General features: G+C 41.7%; 1 protein-coding gene across 1 annotated transcript in view; it reads left to right on the top strand.

The window, feature by feature from the left end:
- Nucleotides 1-22,691, top strand: part of LOC142157598 (cytochrome P450 2F2-like) — a 39,650-nt gene extending 16,959 nt beyond the window's left edge. Inside the window, exons 4-10 of the mRNA XM_075211201.1 lie at nucleotides 4,698-4,847; nucleotides 5,317-5,477; nucleotides 9,498-9,671; nucleotides 12,657-12,798; nucleotides 15,475-15,662; nucleotides 21,895-22,036; nucleotides 22,195-22,691. Of these exons, the coding sequence (XP_075067302.1) occupies nucleotides 4,698-4,847; nucleotides 5,317-5,477; nucleotides 9,498-9,671; nucleotides 12,657-12,798; nucleotides 15,475-15,662; nucleotides 21,895-22,036; nucleotides 22,195-22,388 (1,151 nt within the window). The 3' untranslated portion in view covers nucleotides 22,389-22,691. The remainder of the gene's footprint in view (nucleotides 1-4,697; nucleotides 4,848-5,316; nucleotides 5,478-9,497; nucleotides 9,672-12,656; nucleotides 12,799-15,474; nucleotides 15,663-21,894; nucleotides 22,037-22,194) is intronic.
- Nucleotides 22,692-22,932: the final 241 nt, after the last annotated feature.

Below are 22,932 nucleotides of genomic sequence, written 5' to 3' on the forward strand. Positions count from 1 at the left end.
ACAAACTCTTTTACTATTTACCAGCAGCCTAACGCTGCGGGCGAATGGCGAAAGCGCTATGACACTTCTATGGGTGAGGGAGTCTGTGAAGCCAGAGAGGCTTCAGCTGGATCCCATTGAAAATTACAGGTAACATCATGAGATGGTATCAGCCTAATAAATTAGAGAACTTTGCAGTCTGATGTGAATGAGTTCTCTGTACAGCGCTGTGGAATTAGTGGCGCTATAACAATGATGATGGGTTATGGCAGGAAAAATCTATGATTTCTCCTCCATTGAACCCTTCATAAGGATATTTTATGGATAAAACTGTTTCCTCTTCTGTTTGCTGATCGCTCCTTTGTAAATAGACTCTTCAGAATGACAAACTCATTAAAATGCATGTGCCTTATCTCTTCCCAGTTACTAAATAACCTTACTAGCAGTTCAATACAAATAGATGCTTAGTTCAGCCAAGTACTACAAAGCAATAGGTCAGTGTTCTACAGAAATAATGCAACGTTCAGAACATCCTGTACTCGTTCAAATCAAAGTGCAAAATGCTTCACAGCCTGATGGGAAAATCTTCTAACAAGATTGTGTAGCTTAAATATGTATATCTGTGAATTTCATATGAAGTTGCTTTCATTTTATGCATAATGGTCCATTAAATATACATGTACGATAATTCCAAATGTGAAATCCCTACTTTGTTCTATCCGATAAACGCTGCGATACTTCTGGGATACTTCCTATTCCTACTATCGCTATTTCTGATGGGGGTAATGAACCAGCAGGGGCACAGATAGCCATGAAGAGAGATTTACACTCCTAAAAATTTGTGTGCGGACAAAAGTCTTCTTTCTTGTTATTTGATTTCATGCTCCATTTTTTGCACAATTATACCTGTCTGTACAGGTAAAGGTGAGCATTCCTAAGTGGCGATGATAGCTACAATGTTAAAATCTTCTCTTTTTGATGGGAGTAATGTAATGCAAACATGAGATTTCATGTTGTAGGGTGAGATATTTCAATGAGATTCAAGGCGTGGACGGCACTTCCAAACCATGCAATGCAGCCATGTACCTATGTAGTAGATGTCAAAAACTCTCCGGCAAACCAAACGATAATGGTGAAAGTCTCGTACTTCTCATGAATTCCTCAGATATACAACTATCTCTTACTTCCATGGAAATTCACTGGACACTGCCAAACAAATACACTTCCAGTCTCTCCTCTCCACTCAGGCTTCTAACCCCAAACACCTCTAATACATTTAAATCTCTTATTGACCCTCCCACACTAAGCCTTCTGTCAAGGACAAGATTGGTAAGAAATGGTATCTTCAAAAAACTGCTCAGGTAATTTACCTTCACCCCTGGCACTTGGTCTTCATGTGATTCCATAGATGAAAATGAAGTATCTACTCTCTTCTTATCATGCTGTTTATTTGAACTTTCAGGTACTCACAGTTGTGATTGTAGTACAGCAGGTAATCAGAGAATAACAGTATTATGCAGGTATACAGCTGTATGTGTAGTCTTGTACACTGTTATCCAGTATACATGCAGTATGTACAGTTGCAGGCAGGTTTCAACATACACACTTATAAACAGATGCAGGTGCAGACTGTTATATGTACTGTAACACTGTATATGTATGGTAACACTGTATATGTACTGTAACACTATACAGTATGTACTGTAACACTGTATATGTATGGTAACACTGTATATGTACTGTAACACTATACAGTATGTACTGTAACACTGTATATGTACTGTAACACTAAACAGTATGTACTGTAACACTGTATATGTACTGTAATTCTATATGTACTGTTACACTGCATACAGTATGTACTGTAACACTGTATATGTACTGTAACAATATACAGTATGTACTGTAACACTGTATATGTACTGTAAGACTATATGTACTGTAAGACTATATGTACTGTAACACTGTATACAGTATGTACTGTAACTCTGTATATGTACGGTAACACTGTATATGTACTGTAAGACTATATGTACTGTAACACTGTATACAGTATGTACTGTAACACTGTATATGTACTGTAAGACTATATGTACTGTAAGACTATATGTACTGTAACACTGTATACAGTATGTACTGTAACACTGTATATGTACTGTAAGACTATATGTACTGTAACACTGTATACAGTATGTACTGTAACTCTGTATATGTACTGTAACACTGTATATGTACTGTAAGACTATATGTACTGTAACACTGTATACAGCATGTACGGTAACACTGTATATGTACTGTAACTCTGTATATGTGATCTCAGACGTTTAGGGGCCTTGTCAGATTAGGGAGCTGGGCTACCCCCTGACAACATGAATGTCAGAATGTGTATAAAAGGGAGCTCTGTTTGACCATGTATCATATTTCATCTGTACTTCTGGAAGATCACCAGTACCACAAACTGGTGTGTAAAAGTCCTTTGTCAGGACTAATACAGCAATAAACCATCACTCTGGTGGCAAGGTGACACCAGTAGAAGTGGTCAGTAACAGTCGGTTACTGATGGTGAGAAGGAAACAAAAATAAACTGCGCGGGAAGGACATCCCTCCGTTGGGGAAGTAAGCCCATCAGTCACACTCCTCTTCTGAAAATAACAAAATTCTGACCCAAACTCTCTCTCAAATTGCTGTCCTACCTATCAGCCAACCTACCCCTCTACCATTCTTCAGAGGCTTGCCTACACTTGCCTCAAATGCTGGATCCTCTTCTGTCAGACTTCAGGCTGTTCCCAGAACTCCACAAAAAGTGCACAGACTAAGGCGGCCAATGATTTGATCACTGCTAAATCTGTAAGTCAACACTTGCTTCTAATTCTCCTGGACTCTTTGCTGCATTTCACACAGTTGACTCTCTTCTCATACAACCATTATTGGTCTTCAGGACATTGTCCTATCCTGGTTCTCCTCTAACTTGTCAAACTGCTCCTTCAGTTCTTCTCTGGATCCAACTCTTCTCTGCTTCATCTATCAGTTGGTACCACAATGCTCAGTCTGATCTGTTTTTCTCTATCTCTTGTTAAACTAATAGACTCCTTTGGATTTCAGTATCACCTCTATGTGAACAATACCTGAATGTATCTATCCTCTATCCTATTGGCCACGTTTTGAATGTCTCTTTGCCCTTTCACCCTGGATGTCTTCTCTTCACCTCAGTTTTTCTGTTTTGCTAATAACCTCCCCACCAATAGAAGTTTCCTATTTCTGCTGACAGCACGACACCTCCTTGAGCTCACTGCTATGGGTCATTCTGGACTCCAAGTTGTCCTTTGTTCCCCCCATTCAATCTGCATCCAAACCTGTAATATACATCTAATAAACATTATCAGAATATTCATAGGTCTCACACAAGCCCCTGCAATACTGTAACACCTGCACTCAGTATCCCCACATGATTATAGCAATTACCTTCTTACTGGTCTTCTGATAACCAGATAATCTATTTTGAACACAGCATCTAGACATTAGCAATCCCTACACTGGTTGTCTATATTTTACCAAATCCAATATAAAAAACTTTATTACAAGAATTTGACAAAACTGGTCCAACATACACCTCTTCCCGTTTCTCATATATCTCCTAACTCGATCCCCCCCCCCCCCCCCCCCGACTCTACACAAAATCTATGCCTCTCATCCACAGCCCATTATCTGCTCCCATTCCCGGTTACCGGACTCTTCTCATTCTGCTGCAGTTCTGCGGAATTTCCCTTTTCCCAAAGATAAAAGATCTCCTGGAACGGGCTTGCTGAAACATTGAGTGGACTATGATAGGGGCCAACGCTGGGAATTGGTTTTTACTCTGATGGTTTTAGATGTGTTATAATTGAATTATTTTAACACAGTCTATTAGAATGAAGCTATTTATACAATATAATTCCATTGGTTTTAGGCTTTCATCCTTGGTAATTCAGCAACAATTGCTTTTTATATATTGTTTATCAATGTATGTTTTTAATTTACGTTTATTATTATTTTAATCATATAACTTTATATTGAGGATAGATTTTTTATTATATACATCTTCATATAGGATTTGAGACCCTTTATATCTGTGAATTTCATTCACCCCATGCAAACTGACTGTCCCTTCTCCTGCGCCCAGGTTACTCCCTATTCTGCCCGATTATCACCCGTTCGCACTGTTCCCTCAGAGTTTACATTTATTCTCCTTCACTTCTCAAACAACCATCTGACCCCCAAACCAGTATTACTGTGTGACCGGATCATACAGTCCCACCATCGCTATCTGTCTGGACTAATATACAATATGCGGCAGTTACTCTCATGTATCTAATCACTATTGTCCTATAGATTGGAAGGTGGTGAGCAGGGCCCTCTTACCTCTCTGTCTGTCTGTATTACCCAGTCTCGTTTTATTACTGTTCTTGTTTCCAATTGTAAAGCGCTACTGAATATGTTGGCGCTATATAAATACATGTTAAAAATAATAATTTGTTTATTTTTTAATACATATTATTATTTCCTACTAAACATTTCCAACTTAAATATCTGAAATGTTAAAACCAAATACGCCACATAAATCCTAAATTGAAGTTTGAGCAGTTTGCCCATCTCTACTTATACAGAACATTATCCTGCGCCAACTATTCTTTGCCTGTTTCCCGCTACCTGCACTGTCCATGTGACATCTTTCTCTGTAGGTTTTCCCAACATCGACGGAGAGAGATGGCGCCAGCTCCGCAGATTCACAATAGCGTCACTCAGGAATTTTGGGATGGGGAAGAAGGCCATGGAAAAGCGGGTGTTGGAGGAATCCGGGAATCTCATCCAGGCCATGTCAGAGATAGGAGGTGAGGGTCTTATATTCTTCTGAGTAACTACACAAATGGAGCAACTTCGTCCCATTAACAGTCTGTACAATAATAAATCTCAGTTCATACTGACAGCGCGATTTACCCGGTTTTCAGGACGACCAATTATTTTGCAGCAACAGAAACTGTGTAACTTCTGCGGACTGTAATGTCTCTGTGAATTCCTTCCTGTAATGTGTTTTATTAAGTTGAACATGATGCATATTGCTGATTCCTTTCTTAATGCACAATAACATTACTCTGATCACTGTTTAGCGTCATTTTGTTAATATGTTGCTTATTCTTAAACATGAATAATATAAAAAATGCTTTAAAGAATGTTTACACACATTTGTGTCTTTTCAGTTGTAATATTAGTCAATATTGTCCTAGTTTCATGTAGCAAAAGTTATTATGATAGAAAACCAATTAAAAAAGACAATGTTAATGTACAATCATGTTTTCCTAGGAAAACCCTTCAATCCTATTATGCTCCTGGGCGGCGCTGTAGGAAATATCACCAGCTACGCGATGTTGGGGGAGCACTTTGACTATCAGGACCCAAAGTTACAAGAACTTATTATAACTACAAGGAAGGTTGTAATGAACTCTCATTCACCCTTACACGAGGTGAGTATTGGTTATTATTTGCAGGGAATGTCTCTATTATTTATCACTGGTTTATTGCAATATGTAATATAACTAATTTATCAATGGGTGAAAAGCAGTGTTGAAAACATCAAAATGATAAATTATTGGTGATAAATAGTGCTGGAAAATAATGAAAGGAATGACACTTATTGCTGCAATAACACTTGTAATAAATAGTCCTAGGAATATTTACATCATATTTCGTGAACCTTCAGCAAACTTCTACACCGGGTGCAGGACAGTTGTGTATGACAAATCTCAGGTATATAAGTCAATGGAAGAACGGTTCTAGGAGCAACTGAGAAATGTAGTAAACGAACCCCCAAATATAACGACATATGATGTAGAGACAGGTAAATTGTGTTATGTTGCCTTTCATTGAATGCCAAAATACCTCTGTTCCCACAAATGCACATTCAGAAGTTGCTCACAGAATCTTGCCATATGTAAGTGACAGTACAGCACATTTCCTAAGTCACTGACTTCCATCAATAAACATTCTGCTTTGTTAGCTGTATCCTTTAGCAGACTGTATATACATCTATATATAAATATATATTGTAGCACGTTCGCTCCTCTGGTGATGCACACACAGACAGCTTCTTGCTGTACAAATGGTGCTTTTATTGTTCCAGTCACAATCACAGATAAAGAGCACATCCATCAGGATAAGACCAGGCAACCTAACCCTGACTAGACATAGTGATTCTTTCTAAACACCGGCCACTGTCTGGCATTGGTCACACTGTGCAAGTGCACAATACAAGTTTAAATACTTTTCAGCCCTCTTCCCCCCTAGCTTGATTGACAGGTGACACTCCCACCTGGTCCTTAGAGAAGGAGGTCTCTTCAGGTGTTCTGTCTTATCCATCTCACTGCAGACACACCCAGCCAGCTGTAAAAGAATAACATATCCGCCTCCACCATGCAAGTTAAATCACACTTTATACTTTTACTTTGTCACACACGTCTTGCACCTGTATACCTTTGACCTAGGGAAACTACCCTACTTGTGTAACCAGTCTGCAGCCTTTGCCAGTTGAACACTTAACTCATCTCTTGGAGGCCTGTGGCAAACCACTCACTTTGTCCTATATCCCTCCCCTTAGCGTCACCAAGTCGGGTGGTATGGACTTCGCAAGGAGCGCATCTCTGGGAAAGAGAGTCTCTGTGATCGTTTTGTCCATCTGACTTTTTAAGGCTCCAGATAAGGATAGTTCTATTGCCTTTTTAAATGTCCTGACAATCACGCCTTCTAGTGCACTAACGGAGACTTTATCTTCTCGACACCTGAGAATCCTACTTTCAAACACCTTGTCTTCCCTCCCATTCTTACACAAGGACGCTTATGAACCCTTCCTCACTCCGGCTGTACTGCGACAATGGGATAGGTTTTATGGCATTCAGAACAAGTCCTGCAAAACCTTTTTACGGCTAAGTAATCTCTGGACCTGTAAAACCTGTGCAGCACTTGTTCCCTCATTCAACCTTCCCCTAAGTTTCTGCCACCTGAGTGTGTGCAGCTTCCAACACTAGGGGTACATTACATGAACCTGTGTAACTACCAATTGCTCTTCCTTCCTCCTCTTCACAGTAACCACTCGAAATACCACAGATTTGTCATGTTCCTTGGCATACCTAACAGAAACAGTCTTTTATCCACAGACCAACCGGTCAATAGTTTCATGCTTTACAGTCAGGGCCATCTTTTCCATTGGGCACGATGGGCAGGTGCCCGGTGGCTCCACGGGCAAGGGGGCTCCATAGGCAGGGCTCTTAATTAGAATAAATAATCCTGCAAAAAAAAAAAAAACCTGCAAAAAAAACCTTCAAGGGTCACCGAGCAAGTACATCTATCTATCTCTATCTCTATATATCTATATCTGTATCTATACATCTATATCTATATCTATATATATATATATATGGGCCCCGGTGCACTGCTTTGCCCGGGGGCCCATAATGGTGTTAAGATGCCCCTGTTTACAGTAAGATGAAGCCTCTCTAACTTGCACTCCACAAGTTCCTTTACAGAGTCTCTTGACGCATGTACTGTACCTCTTGCTGAACCAGGATCATCATCATCATCTATTTATATAGCGCCACTAATTTCGCAGCGCTGTACAGAGAACACACTCACATCACTGACAAGCTTTTGTTTGAAAACAGCAATTTCTGCCACTTGGTCATATCTTCCCTTAGCCCGGACTTTACCCAGAATTTCTTCCTTCAAACTGATGCCTTCGGTGTCAGCTTAGGTGCAGCCTTGGTCGCAGGAGAAGGATGGAGTTGAAAACCATGTCCTGTACCTATACCTAACCCTAACCCTATACCTAAGTCATACGTTACTTCCAAGGGAATAAAAATATGCCACTATGGAGAAAGAATGTCTCGCCATAAAATGGGCTACAGAAGCTCTGCGCTTTTATCTTCTAGGCAGAGAAGTCACTTTAACAACAGACAATGCCCCATTGCAGTGGATGCAGTACAACTGGGACGTAAATGCCAAGGTAACCCGCTGGTTCTTGGCACTGCAATCTTTAAATTTCTCAGTAGAACATAGACCCGGGATTCTGGATAAAAACGCAGGTGCACTGTCATGAAAATTTGCGCTCCTTGCGAAGTCTGCGCCCCACTAGTTGGTAACGCTAAGGGGAGGGATATGTAACAAAGGGAGGCATTTAGCTGGCAATCTGCAGAGAAAGGATGTAAGCAGAGTAACATATTTGTGCAACAATGGACCTAGTCTAAAGATAAACAGGAGGAGGACATATGTGTGACAAAATAAAAGCACAGAGTTTTATTTAACTTACATGGTTTGGAATTATCTGTTACCATGCAGTAAGTAAACAGAGTGTACCTGCAGTAACAGCAATCAAACAGAAGCAGGTGGTGATAGCTTCTTTTTAAAGAGAAGGTTGGAGTGTTACCTGCCCATCAAGCTAGGGCTGTGGGTGGAGTTTCAGGTACAAAAACCTGTTTGTTTCTCTGTTCAGGGTGCTATATATATAGGTTAATTGGCTGCTATCAAAATTGACCCTAGTCTCTCTCTCTCTCTCTCTGTCTGTGTGTGTGTCTTAGGGAATTTAGACTGTAAGCTCTAATGGGGCAGGGACTGAGGTCTGCGGGTTCTCTGTACAGCGCTGCGGAATTAGTGGCGCTATATAAATAAATGGTGATAATGGTGATGATGATATATATATATATATTATTGTTAAGTTATTTATATGAGATAAATGAGCGGAGAGGGCAAATGTTTAGGGGGAACAAGGCACACAGCAACTTCCATTTGACTCCAAACTGGCTGGGATGTGGTCATCTGTTAATTGGTCGCATTTTGAACCTGTCAGTTACACTTATTGTAGAAGCGCATGTCAATGAGTACTTTCACCCATTGTATACAAAGGTTCCTCCTACAGTCCAAAAACATTCTGGTAGATGCACTGGCTTTTGATAAGAAGGACCAATGTCCCCTCACTCTCTTGAACAGTGGTGGGAAATTGGATTTAATGTAACGCCTACACGTTTGCACAATGTGCTTCTTCTAAATATTCCATCTCCCCACTCACCTAGGAGCAGTTCTACACAGATGTGTCTATCAAGAGCGTAGAGTAGGGGAGCACCTTGAAGTCTGCTGGGTAGACCATCCGGATGTAGCTGTGCAAAACCAAGATGTTGTGTGGTCTGAGTCAGGGTGTTGGAGACCAGGGATGAAATCCCAGTAGATACCACATGATATAAAGTAGAAGAAAAAATGAAACAACCTCTGGTCTCTCACCCAGGTTCTGGAATCAGAGATAATAGTGTAATGTTACCTTCACTGCTTTCTTCTTTTATCTCAATTATTCTATCCCAAATCTTCTCATGGACGTCCCTGTGGGTGCAAACATTTCTTCTCATGAGACAAGCACCACACTAGTAAACATGATTGCATTTTACCTAAGCAGCTCCTAATGTTTCACTCACTGATTATGATGTATTTGTTTTCTGGGTTTGTAGCTGGCAAACACATTCCCCGTTCTCATGAACGTACCTATTCTCAAGCAGAGAATCTTCAAGGGTTGTCCAGAACTAAAATCCTTTGTCAGAAAATACATTGAGCAGCACAAACAGACTCTTAACCCAGCCTCCCCGCGGGACTTCATCGACTACTTCCTGGTGAAGATAAAAGAGGTAAATTCATTGCTAGATATCAGGGGTTCTTACAGGGTAATTCCACCCAACGCTAAGAATTCAAAGACATATATAAAACAAGAAAATCTCACTTTACTATGCGTCCCCATAGTCTACTGTGTATTCCAATCCGCACATGTTCTAAGATACATGTGACTCAGAATACTGCGCAATTGTGTGTATCTGGGTCTGGTGACACTAAGGTAGGGAAACCTACAATGTGGGGTCCCCTGTCATTGTTACCTACCAGTATGTTTTTGGAGTGTGGGAGGAAACTGGAGCACCCAGAGGAAACCCACACAAACACAGGGAGAACATACAAACTCCACACAGATAAGGTCATGGTCTGGAATTGAACTCATGACCCCAGTGATGTGAGGCAGAAGTGCTAACCATTTAGCTACCGTGTTATCTACAATAATTGTTGTTCATGGGAGTAACATCTGAAAAAAGTATTGCGATCTGGTCCCTCATATAATTTGTATCCTATTTTTTCTGTCATATATAGTTAATATAAGGGATCCATTTGTCACAGGGTTAATCTCCCTGATACTGAAGCTGAACGCTGTAACCCTGAGTGTAATTCATAGAGCACAGATTGTCCAGAGAGGGGGCATAAACTACCAGGCTGAGATTAATATCTAACTTGGCCACATGATTGATTCAACAGGACATTGGTATAGATAAGTGAGCAGAAAAATCTAAGAAGAGTAAGCAGAATGCATAGAAACTCACAACGCGCATTTCGCAAATAGGCTTAATCAAAGGCAACCCGACGCAGCCTTTCCATTCACTATTTAAAGTCTTTAGCTGCGCCCCCAGTGACGTCAGCCATGGAGACGTTTACTAGCAACAGAGACCAAGGATTCATGATTGACGTATGATCTAGCCAACAGTAATACTGAACATTTAGATTGGACTGGATATTAGTTCACTGTTAAATACTGTATATACAGCACCTCACAGAGTACTAGAATCGTGATAATCCCTAATATTGTATATACAGCACCTCACAGAGTACTAGAATCGTGATAATCCCTAATATTGTATATATAGCACCTTACTGGGTGTACTAAAATCATGATAAACCCTAATATTGTATATATAGCACCTCACAGAGTACTAAAATCATGATAAACCCTAATATTGTATATAGAGCACCTCACTGGGTGTACTAGAATCGTGATAAACCCTAATATTGTATATACAGCACCTCACGGAGTACTAGAATCATGATAAACCCTAATATTGTATATACAGCACCTGACGGAGTACTAGAATCATGATAAACCCTAATATTGTATATACAGCACCTTACGGAGTACTAGAATCATGACAAACCCTAATATTGTATATACAGCACCTCACAGAGTACTGGAATCGTCTCCTGTCCTGCTAGTGATTAGACACACAGGGAAAGCATTATAATGGTGCATGATGGGGAAGCTGAAGGAGTTGGTGGTAGTGGGGGACAGCTTTGGGTGGTAATAATGAGGGAGGGGGGGAGACTGTTCCCCATTTATAGCAATTCATGGATGTGATGGTAGAGGGTAAGTGTTCCCTATTTGACTCCCAGGCATCTCTGCCAGGCTCCTAGAGTGTATTACCATTCGCTAGGTTCTGTCACGTGACTTGATTACTCTAATTTATTATTATACTTTATTTATATCCCACCACATATTACGCAGCACTATGGTATTGGAGTGTGGGAAAAAGCCAGAGTACCTGGAGAAAACCCAAAGAAGGTCCATGGTCTGCTGCAATACTGTGGATGTTATACAGTTAGGTCAGGGCCAGCCTAGTCCTCTGCCCCAGGAACATATTGTGACCAGTGCATCTAACTGTGGCCCTCATGTAGCGCCAGCGACCGAGATGGGCTGCACAGGTTGAATAAAACATTGGTGACATTGGACTACATATCCCGGCACACCTGAAAGTGTGTTCTGGTGCCAGAGGCACACAGAGGTGGTGCAGAGTGGGAAGGAGAGCAATGCATGTGTGAGCCGAGAGATAGAGAGAGAGAGACAGAGACCGAGAGAGACAGACCAAGAGAGAGGGGGGAGAGAGAGACAGAGAGAGAGGAGGGGAGGGAAAGAGAGAGAGAGAGGGAGATAGAGAGAGACAAAGAGGGGAGAGGGAGACAGAGAGAGACCCAGAGAGAGACCCAGAGAGACAGACCAAGAGAGAGGGGGGAGAGAGAGACAGAGAGAGAGGAGGGGAGGGAGAGAGAGAGAGAGAGAGAGAGAGAGAGAGAGACAGAGAGAGACAGAGAGGGGAGAGGGAGACAGAGAGAGACTTGGCAGAATTGAAGAACAGAGTTGGTGATAGAGTCATTCTATGTTCCCTGTTTATACTGTGTAAATTTGTTGTTGATTGGCGATTGCATAAATTTGTATTGTGTAATCATGTGTTATTCATAGCTGTCTGTGCATTGTGTAATACCATTAAATGTGTACTCTGTTCACCTCCTATGTACGGCGCTGCAGACTATTTGCAGCTAACTATAAATAAACTATAATAATAATTCTTATCTTTACTATGTCTACCCTGAATAATAGTGAGCCTAGCAGACCAAACATCAGACCTGGATATCATTTATCAAGAATCACATTTTCAAAATCTTTTGGGGTTTTTAACAAACCTCCATGCCAGGTTTTTCCTTTAATAAATTGGCGTTTTTAATCCCGCCAGAATTGCCAAAAATCAGTGGTTTAAAAAACAAAATGATCCTTGATAAATAATGTCTATGGTGTAGTCTTGAAGTTGCTTCTCTGAGTATAAAATGGGTTCAGTCCTAAACACGGAGGACCACAAACACCGAATAAATCACTGTTATCTCTTGCACTTCTGTCACACATATGCCACTAGGCACATGTACCCGTTCTGATGACCATTCGGTCTATATCTTCATGTTGGTAGTAAGTCTCTATATAAAGTGATCTGATGAAAGGACAGTGATGATATTTCCTGATGTTTCTTTACCAGGAGGAACATCTGACTGGGGGTCATTTCTGTGACACCAGCCTACTGATAACAGTTATGACCATGCTTGCGGCTGGAATGGAAACCACAAGTTCTACCCTGAATTTCTGTCTAGTTGCGATCAGCTGTTTCCCAGAAGTACAAGGTAAGAGTCACATTCTGTATATATGACATTGGCAGGGCTGGTGCTAGGGTTCTCGGCGCCCTAGGCAAAATTTCAAGATGACGCCCCCCCCCCCCGCTCGCGAACACACCAAATACCTGCCTTACAGACCCTTACCTACTCGACTTTGTGCATTTGTGTTTAAAAAAAAATAAACATTAGCCTTACCTTATCCGGCGGTCCGGATGCCGTGATGTTTGATGCAGAACGCTGTCCAGACTTCACTGCAGACACAGGATTTCTAGAGGGGAGGTATCCAGGTGTTAGATTTCGGAACACCTGCATCGCACCAATGCACCCCCCTCTGAATCACACCACTGGACCCCCCTCTGCATCACTTGCAAACTATGGTGTAGAAATTGTAACAATAGATTGCAAGTCAAATATAGAGCATGAGGTGCCAATCAAATAGTTGTTTTCTCCACCATAGATTGAAAATCAAATATAGAGCATGATGGGGCAAATAGTCATTTTTATGTTGTAGAAAAATGACTATTTGCCACCTCATGCTCTATATTTGACTTGCAAAGTATGGGGGAGAAAATTACTTTTATTGGCACCTTACGCTCTATTTTTGACTTGCAGCAAGTCAAATATAGATCATGAGGTGCAATAAAATAATTATTTTATCCACCATAGTGTTTAAATCAAATATAGAGCATGAAGTGCCAAATAATAGTCATTTTTCCACCGCATAGTTTTCAAATCCAATATAGAGTATAACGTAGCAAATGGTCATTTTTATACCATTGAAAAATTACTATTTTCCACCTCATGCTCTATATTTGATTTTCAAGCTATGTGGGAGAAAAATTACTTTTATTTTGCACTTTATGCTCTATCTTTGATTTAAAAACTATGGTGGATAAAATAGTTATTTTATTGGCACCTCATGCTCTATTATTGACTTGCAGCAAGTCAAATATAGATCATAAGGTGAAATAAAATAATTATTTTATCCACCATAAATTTTAAATCTAAGATAGAGCATAAAGTGCAAAATAATAATGAAATCCCACTCCCAACATTTCTTTTCCCTCCACACTTTAGTATTTTACCTTTGGGTACCCCTTTTTTTTTTTAAAAAAAAATTAATAATAAAAAAAATAAAAATAAAAATATACTCACTGTTTTTGAGGCTGGTCAGCAGGTGCAGGGAGGATCTCCTTTAATGGCTCAGCAGAGCGGTGATTGCTGGGAGGGGAGGGGGGTGTTGGGTAGAACCTGCAGACAGGCGCCGCTGGACAGACTGTCACATGATCACTGAATGACGTCAGTGATCATGTGTGAGATGCGCCGGGCAGCCCGGGCGCATCATACTGAAGAGGACGCGGACAGTTAAAAAGCGGTGCCGCCGCTGCTATTCTTTCCCAAGATTTTAAAATCTAGTCAGCGGCGCCCTGCAGGTCCTGGTGCCCTAGGCAACTGCCTAAGGTTGCCTAATGGGAGCGCTGGGCCTGGACATTGGTTATATGGGAATATATGAGAATTGATCTTGAGACGGCCTGGATGCAATGTTCTGTGGAGCTCTTCAGCTCTTTGTCTTCCTCCTCCTGGCCATCAGGTTTTTGTTGTGTACTCGACTGGTTTCAGTCAGGAAGGATTTACTGACATCATGAACCAGCCTCTAATTACCCTCAGTGCCCGGTCCTGGTCCTCTCCGGCCTCCTCCGCTAGATGAGTCCTAAGTTTTTATTTGTTCTTGTTATTCCTGCCCTCTGCTCTGTTTGTTGACTTCTTTTTTATACTTGTGTGTTGTGTCACCCAGTTGATTATTTTTCTGATTTGTGGCCCCCAACCTTCTGCTTGATGCTGACTACTTTACCTACTAACGGCTCTGCCTGCAGATGACGAACAGATTGCCTTTTAAATTTATGTTGTGCTATTTACCAGTTACTGACCTACCACCCTGGCCTCTTGGTAACTTAATTGATGGGCCCCCTAGTATTTGTATAAGACCCAATAAGGTATCCTTAGTTCCCCTAGCTCAGCAGTATTCCCACCAGCAGATGTGTGGATATAATGCACTTATAATAATAACAATGAGGGTGAATGCTCCAATCTGTTCTCATAGGCGCTGTCACCATAACTGGCGATGACCAAGTCTTGTGCAGTTACCAGTTTATCAGCTTTATTAGAGGATCCCACTGAGTAAAATGTCAGATATAGGCCTCTATATGGGTTTATTAGCATTAAACACCAGAATGATCAAGTTAAACCTACTAAGTATATAGGGGTCTGACAGGGGGGCTGTTACTCATTCTAGTGTGAGACCCCAATCATTGTGCTAGTGTGCGTCCAAGGGGCTCAGTCCAGTCTGGGGGTCTGTTGGCTACATTAGGTGTTCTGAGCTACTGACAAAGGTCCACTGTTTAGGGTGCACTTGCCTTGATGTGAAGGCAAATATCAACCTCTATTGTAATCTTCTGCAGTCGGTGGTTCATTGGTCGCTGGCCGGTAGTTTTTGGAGTCCATGTGAATTTAGGTTTTTTATTAGGATGTTTTATGTTTATTTATTGGAATTCATGTGTAAAAGACTAATCATCTATATGTTTATATAATCATCTACATATTTATATAATCATCTACATATTTATATAATCATCTACATATTTATATAATCATCTACATATTTATGTAATCATCTATATATTTTAGTGAAAGTCCAGCAGGAGATCGATGAGGTGACGCAGTCACTGCGCCCACCTGGGATTATGGACAGGGCACAGATGCCGTACACCAATGCCGTGGTCCATGAGATACAGAGAATTTTGGACCTGGCACCAATAGCTCATTACCACGCAGTGACCGCAGACACGCACTTTCAAGGATATACCATCCCTAAGGTATGGAAATGCCATATGTGCCCACTTATACCGCCCACATACCAGATTGATGAACACTATAGACTAAAGACTAGGGCAGTACGGTGGCTCAGTGGTTAGCACATCTGCCTCACAGCAGAAAGAGGAAATTCAGCACCCGCTAGTAAAAAGGACTGCAAGCGTGGTTTTCAAAAATGTAGTTGAAAGCGTGCATTGTAGTCATATCTATTTATTATTTCTCCTCTATCATTAATATGTTTTAGCAAACATGCCTCAACATAACATTAATATGTTATATTAATAGAAGAGTAACAGACATATTAATAACACGGAGGGAATAACATGAATGTGGCTCTGTGATATTACTGGAATTACTTGACTGGAATTGTGTTACATTTCTCTGATGATAATTCCCTTTAGTTTTGCTGGTAAAGGGGCATATTCAATTCTCGGCGGAAACGCCAAAAATCTCGTAGTCCACGCACGATTAACGTTATTACGGTAATCATGCGCAGAAAAAACGTTAATGCGGTAATTTTCTCACTGAGCCGCGAGCTAAAATCCAGCTAACTATTACCATATAAACGGTAAAAAAACAATTGAATATGCCCCAAAATGTCTGAATGAAATAAACTCAGCTCAGTGATGATGAATAAAGTGTAAACTTGTTACATGTGTAATGTATCTTCTTATAATTATATCCAACTCCAGATATTTCTGCTGTTTATAATAAGCATTATTCCCTCAGTCATGGGACAAAACCTCAGAGCCGTTGTGGAGACTGTATTAATCATCATTCATTTATTTCTGATGTTCTGGGGACAGTAGCCTCTAAGTAGGGTCTGTGTATTATGTGATATCACTATTTATACAACCAGGTTACCATGATAGTAATATAGAGGGCAGCACAGTGGTCTAGTCCTCTGCCTCACAGCGCTGGGGTCATGAGTTCAATTCCCGATCATGGCCTTATCTGTGTGGAGTTTGTATGTTCTCCCTGTGTTTGCGTGGGTTTCCTCCGGGTGCTCCGGTTTCCTCCTACATTCCAAAAATATACTTGTAGGTTAATTGGCTGCTATCAAAAAAATTGACCCTAGTCTCTCTCTGTCTGTGTGTGTGTTAGAGAATTTAGACTGTAAGCTCCAATGGGGCAGGGACTGATGTGAATGAGTTCTCTGTACAGCGCTGTGGAATCAGTGGCGCTATATAAATAAATGGTGATGATGATGATGATGATGACTAAAGATGGGTGTTAAGTTGTCATGTAAAGCCATGTAGCTGCATGATGACTTCTCTATCCCTAGTCCCATGTAAAAGACTGTACAAAAGAAGGGCATGTAAATCTCTCTAACCTTACTGTCTTTTAGTGGTGTGCGTATGAACGTAAAGATACATCTACTATTAGCGGTGGTTCATGATTACCACCATTCCGACTCCGAGGAGTCCTACACTTAAACTCGTAATCTGTGAAAAAACGATTGAAATATAAGCAGACTTATTGTCATACCGACGATGTAGATCTCCGATCGGAGCAGGATCCTGACCGCAAGTGATTCTGACTACTCAGGTATCCGTCACTAGACTTTGACAACACTGAGCCCTCTATCCCTTTTAATTTAAAGTGGCATGCAGGTAAATCTGCTTATATTTCAATTGTTTTTTCGGATTCAGAGTTTAAGTGTAGGACTCCTTGGTGTCGGAATTATCCACACCGTAAACACGTACCCAACCCACTATAAGAGCTATATTATCTAATGAGCACCAATGCCCCATTACTACTAAGATCCTACTTGTACTTGTGAGATGTCTGTCCTTGCTGTGTACACTTTAGATCATCATCCAAGTGTCCTGTGCAGAGCCCCGATCCTGCGTTATCTCTCTGCCAGCTCTACAGCTGTCTACATAGAACAAGTAACGTTTAGGCAGGGCGTATTAACACCCAGATTCAAACTGAAAAGTATTTTGAGGTCTTCAACTCCGTAGTAAGTGGTCAGGAAGGATTGAGCCCAAGTAACCATTAAAGAGGCTCTGCAGTTACTATGTATTACCCTGAATGTATCACATTGCGATGGTGAAACCGGAGAGGAGGAGAAGGAAACTCTCTAGGCTGAACCTGTGCCAGTTTATATGCACAGTATCTGACTTCAGATGTTCATCAGTATTTGTATCCGCACAGAGCCTAGGTGAGAATTAGAAAATTAGCGATAAATGGGAACAGAGGGGTTACATATGACAAGGAGCTGTAATACAGATGTAGCAAGAGTTAAATTGGAAACCATCATATCACAATTTTATTGCATCCTGCTGTTCAGGTGTTTCCATTTAATATCACATTACTATAGCATGATGTGGCACTGTAGCATACGGGTTAGCATTGCTGTCTCACTAAGGCCATGACTTCAATTCCAATTAGGGTGCTATCTGTTTGGCGTTTGTATGTTCTCCCCATGTTTGCGTGGGTTTCCTCTGGATGCTCCGTTTCCTTGAATACTCCAAAAATATCCATGTTGGTTAATTGAACTTCTGTCAAAATTAACACTAGTGTGTGTGTTTGTGTGACAGGGAATATAGTTTGTAAACTCTACTGACTAGGGACTTATGTGAATGATTAAATATTCTCTGTAGAGTGCTGCATAATATGGTAGCGCTATAGAAATACAGGTTAACAATAAAATATTCTCTAATCCTTGTACTGTTTGCTTGTAGTACCAGTATTGTCCACCTGGGGTGCTCTTACCGCACATTGCAGTTGGAAACCTAAACTATATTGAAACTTGAATAAGATGTAGTTATTGTAGTTATGTAGTTTTAATTCTTCTGAGGTAAAACAACAGCAGAGTATAACAGGCTGTTAAATCAGCATGAAGTCATCATACAAGTTGGTTGATGGAACAAACTGAACTCATAACAGCATCCTACTAACTTCCTGTACTGAAATAATTGTCTGTGGCTGTTTAAGCTACTGTCAATAGTATATTTTCTAACCTTAAGCGATAATCTGTAAAATCTGAGCATGTTTACAAACTTTGTAAGATTTTATGCCTTGGTAGATCTGCTTTTATTTCAGTACAATGGACTGTTTCCATTATCTAACTATCTCAAACAACTCCTGAAGATGTTTTGTTCTCTAATTACCTTACAAGATACATAAACCTTCCTATGATCTTCTTCTTACAGATATTCTGCTGATTAATCAAAAGTAGAATAAAATATAAAAATAAAGTATTGAAAAACAAAATAATGAATCATTAATCAATTACAAAGTCATTCATATGATTCCATTCCAAACTGCTCCATGACATCACTAATTCACTGCATTAAAGACTGTGACAGGAAATTTAAAATGTGCATTAAGTACATGCACTCATCAGATAGAGCGGTTATCAATGTATGGAAAGGGAGAGGGACATAAAACTATATACAGTTACATTTCTTGTTACATTTGAATCAGTTGCCCCACGCATTATTTTTCTGCCAGGAATGTACTGGGAGTAATTCAATTACCAGACAGAGTTAAGGACTGTGCCTGAAAATAGAGCTGAATTTGTTCATTTTTGCTCGCACCTCTGAGGGTTGTGAGCAAAATGAGTGATTTAAGCCTTGTTTTCAGATGTGATCCTTACAGCAGGTCTTGTAATTGAATTACTCTCGGTACATTACACTCGGAAAAATAACATGCAAGGCAACGTGCGTCTAATTGAATCATCCCCAAAATTAGCTATATTTTTTATTCATATGCTATATTATGGATTATACGCTATACTGTATTATAAAACAATGACCTCAAATGAACAGCGCTTCCTACAGTATTGTAATCAACAATCATGCACTGGAAACGCCTTTCAATTGAAAGGGAAAGCCCTAAATAAATAAATAAAAACCAAAGTAGTAGCACCCCCAAAAATTCACAACACTAGACGGATTGGGACTGTTACAGCCGTAATTCCCCAATTACATAACAATGTGATCCAGCATCAGCCCTGATTGGACTGGAGGGGGCACCAAATAATAACACCCCCCTCCCTTTTACAGCAAGCTACCAGCCCCGCTCTGAAAAGTGCTGCAGCCGTGGCAACAGAGACACCTCAGTGATCCCGATATCATCATCATCATCATCATCATCATCATCTGTTATTCATAGAACACCGCAGATTCCATAGCACAGGAAAAGCACCTGTCAGATATGACATATATGAGGACAATAATAATACTAACAGATACATTGACACAATAAAGCAGCAGCTGACTGGATGCATCAGCCCTCAGCTACCTGATTGCTGATTTCCTCTGTGATGGGGCCCTCTAGTGGCCATGTATATAGATCACTAGAAGTACAATTGCTGCCCAGTCTTCATTTACTACAGTAATTACAGATTAATAAACAGTTACACAATGAATAAAGAGTTGATTATACACATTTTGTTTATATAGTGTATGAACTACAATTATAGCAATCAACTATTGTGTAATACAGCAGTAATGAACCGATACCTTGTATCATTGAGGATCTCTAGGATACAACAACAACATTTGATTGAATATACCAGTGGTTCCCAAACTTTTGCAGTTCGCGGCACCCTTAGAGTCTCCAAATTTTTTCAAGGCACCCCTCCAAAATAATTATTGAGCAGTCCTGTTTTAGAAGTAGTTGGGTCAAAAAATTGTAATAAGTATTTAGGTCAGGACAGAAATACTTATTTAGTTGTATGCAAAAATGCCCCCTCTGCATCCAGGCACGCTGTTACCCTCCTCTGCCCCTGTCACACTCCTCTGTCCCGTTGTGCGCCAGCTGTCACGTTCCTCTGCCCCGCTGTCTGCCCGCTGTCTGCCCCGCTGTGCCCCTCTGTCTGCCTGCTGTCTGCCCCGCTGTGCTCCTCTGTCTGCCTGCTGTCTGCCCCGCTGTGCCCCTCTGTCTGCCTGCTGTCTGCCCCGCTGTGCCCCTCTGCCTGCCTGCTGTCTGCCCCGCTGTGCCCCTCTGTCTGCCCTGCTGTGCCCCTCTGTCTGCCCGCTGTCTACCCCGCTGTGCCCCTCTGTCTGCCCCGCAGTGCCCCTCTGTCTGCCCGCTGTCTGCCCCGCTGTGCCCCTCTGTCTGCCCCGCTGTGCCACTCTGTCTGCCTGCTGTCTGCCCCGCTGTGCCCCTCTGTCTGCCCGCTGTCTGCCCGCTGTCTGCCCCGCTGTGCCCCTCTGTCTGCCCTGCTGTGCCCCTCTGTCTGCCCGCTGTCTACCCCGCTGTGCCCCTCTGTCTGCCCGCTGTCTGCCCCGCTGTGCCCCTCTGTCTGCCCCGCTGTGCCCCTCTGTCTGCCCGCTGTCTGCCCCACTGTGCCCCTCTGTCTGCCCTGCTGTGCCCCTCTGTCTGCCCGCTGTCTACCCCGCTGTGCCCCTCTGTCGGCCCGCTGTCTGCCCCGCTGTGCCCCTCTGTCTGCCCCGCTGTGTCCCTCTGTCTGCCCCACTGTGCCCCTCTGTCTGCCTGCTGTGTGCCCCGCTGTGCCCCTCTGTCTGCCCGCTGTCTGCTCCGCTGTCACGCTCCCTCTCACTCCTCTGTCGCGCGCCAGCCATAGAAAAAAAAGAAAGAGCACAGAAACTTACCAATCCGCCGGGCGCCGGGACCCAGAAGCCTCCTCTCTCCCGCAGCAGCTTGTTACTGACATCGATATTCAGTGACAGCTGCAGGAGAGAGGAGGCTTCTGGGTCCCGGCGCCCGGCGGATTGGTAAGTCTCTGTGCTTTTTTTTTTAAATGCTTGGCCCACGGCACCCCAGTGACAGCGCCGCGGCCCCCCTGGGAGCCACGGTGCACAGTTTGGGAACCGCCGGAATATATATATTGTAGCAGGGGGTTCTCATTATATAACAGCAGCACATGGCCCCATACATTGTATTACTGGAAGCCCCTGATATAACAGCACTAATAACCAGATACATTGTATCACTGGGCACTCTATGATATATTAGCAGTAATAACCAGATACATTGTATCACTGGACACTCTCTATGATATATTAGCAGTAATAACCAGATACATTGTATCACTGGGCACTCTATGATATAACAGCACATGATACAATATATAATATGAATGGGAATCTCTATGACAGAGTGAAATGTCAGTCCAATGGTCAATGAGTGATATTTGTGATTGGGAGCAATAAACACTTTAACCTAATTTACCCCAATGATTTATTTTAAACTGATCTCTCTGCAATGTATTAATGAATCAATACATTATGTAACTGTCTCTTTCCTCTATCTTTATAGGGTACAACAGTCATTCCATTCATCTCGTCTGTGCTATCTGACCCCTTCCAGTGGGAAACCCCCCAAGAGTTCAACCCGGGGCACTTCCTCGATGACAAGGGGCAGTTCCGGACAAAACCTGCATTTATGGCCTTTTCAGCAGGTGAGAATAATGACATTTATTCTGTTACCATTGTTAATATGATTATTGATATTATATAACTCACATATATATTTTATAATGTTACAATAAATCTAATGATCTACTCTGACTCAACTCTTCCTCCCAGCACTGTATAATCTTCCTTCTCTCTCCGTTAGGGAAACGTATTTGCGCTGGAGAGAACCTGGCTCGTATGGAACTTTTCCTGCTCTTCTGTGCTCTGCTCCAGAAATTCACCTTCACTCAGCCCCCCGGGACCGAGCGCCAGGACTGTAAAACCCTGAAACTAAACAAGATTAAAAACAGTTATTTCTCAGAGCTCTGCGCTGTGCCTCGATCACCCCCATCCTAGAGACCGTCCTCTGCGGCTTGACCAATAGTGACCACTCTATGGACATTGTGCATGATAACGTCACTCCAGTGGCCAAGAAGCGGCTGGGTCTTTAGAACAGATGATTCATTGTAATGTACACCAATTACTGATTAGTCTTTAAAGGGGTAGTTCCATGAGGGACATTTGGAGAGTGCTGATGGACAACATCCAGTATATCTGAGAAAAGTAACTAACAAAACTGCTTCTCAATCAAATGAATAAATACATTGATAAAAATTATAAACTATGCTCATGTCCTAATAAATATTATTTCTAAGTGTATTTGTTCTGCTTCTTTGGATGTTGCGTCTGGTGTCTCGTCTCTTTCTGCTTTGGGGTGGTGGTTTTCTCTCTCAGTGACGAGGAGTGAAGTGGTCGCCACCAGGACATGTTAGACTGTTACATGTAGGTAACAAGCCACATAGGGCTGGTGAAAGAGAGAGCAAATACTGTGCGCCAGCGACAAAATCCTTTGCAATCTTCATACTTCAAAAAGAAAGGAGTTACAAGAAGATGTGAAAAG

This window comes from Mixophyes fleayi, chromosome 5, assembly GCF_038048845.1.
Source record: "Mixophyes fleayi isolate aMixFle1 chromosome 5, aMixFle1.hap1, whole genome shotgun sequence".
Classification (NCBI taxonomy): domain Eukaryota; kingdom Metazoa; phylum Chordata; class Amphibia; order Anura; family Limnodynastidae; genus Mixophyes; species Mixophyes fleayi.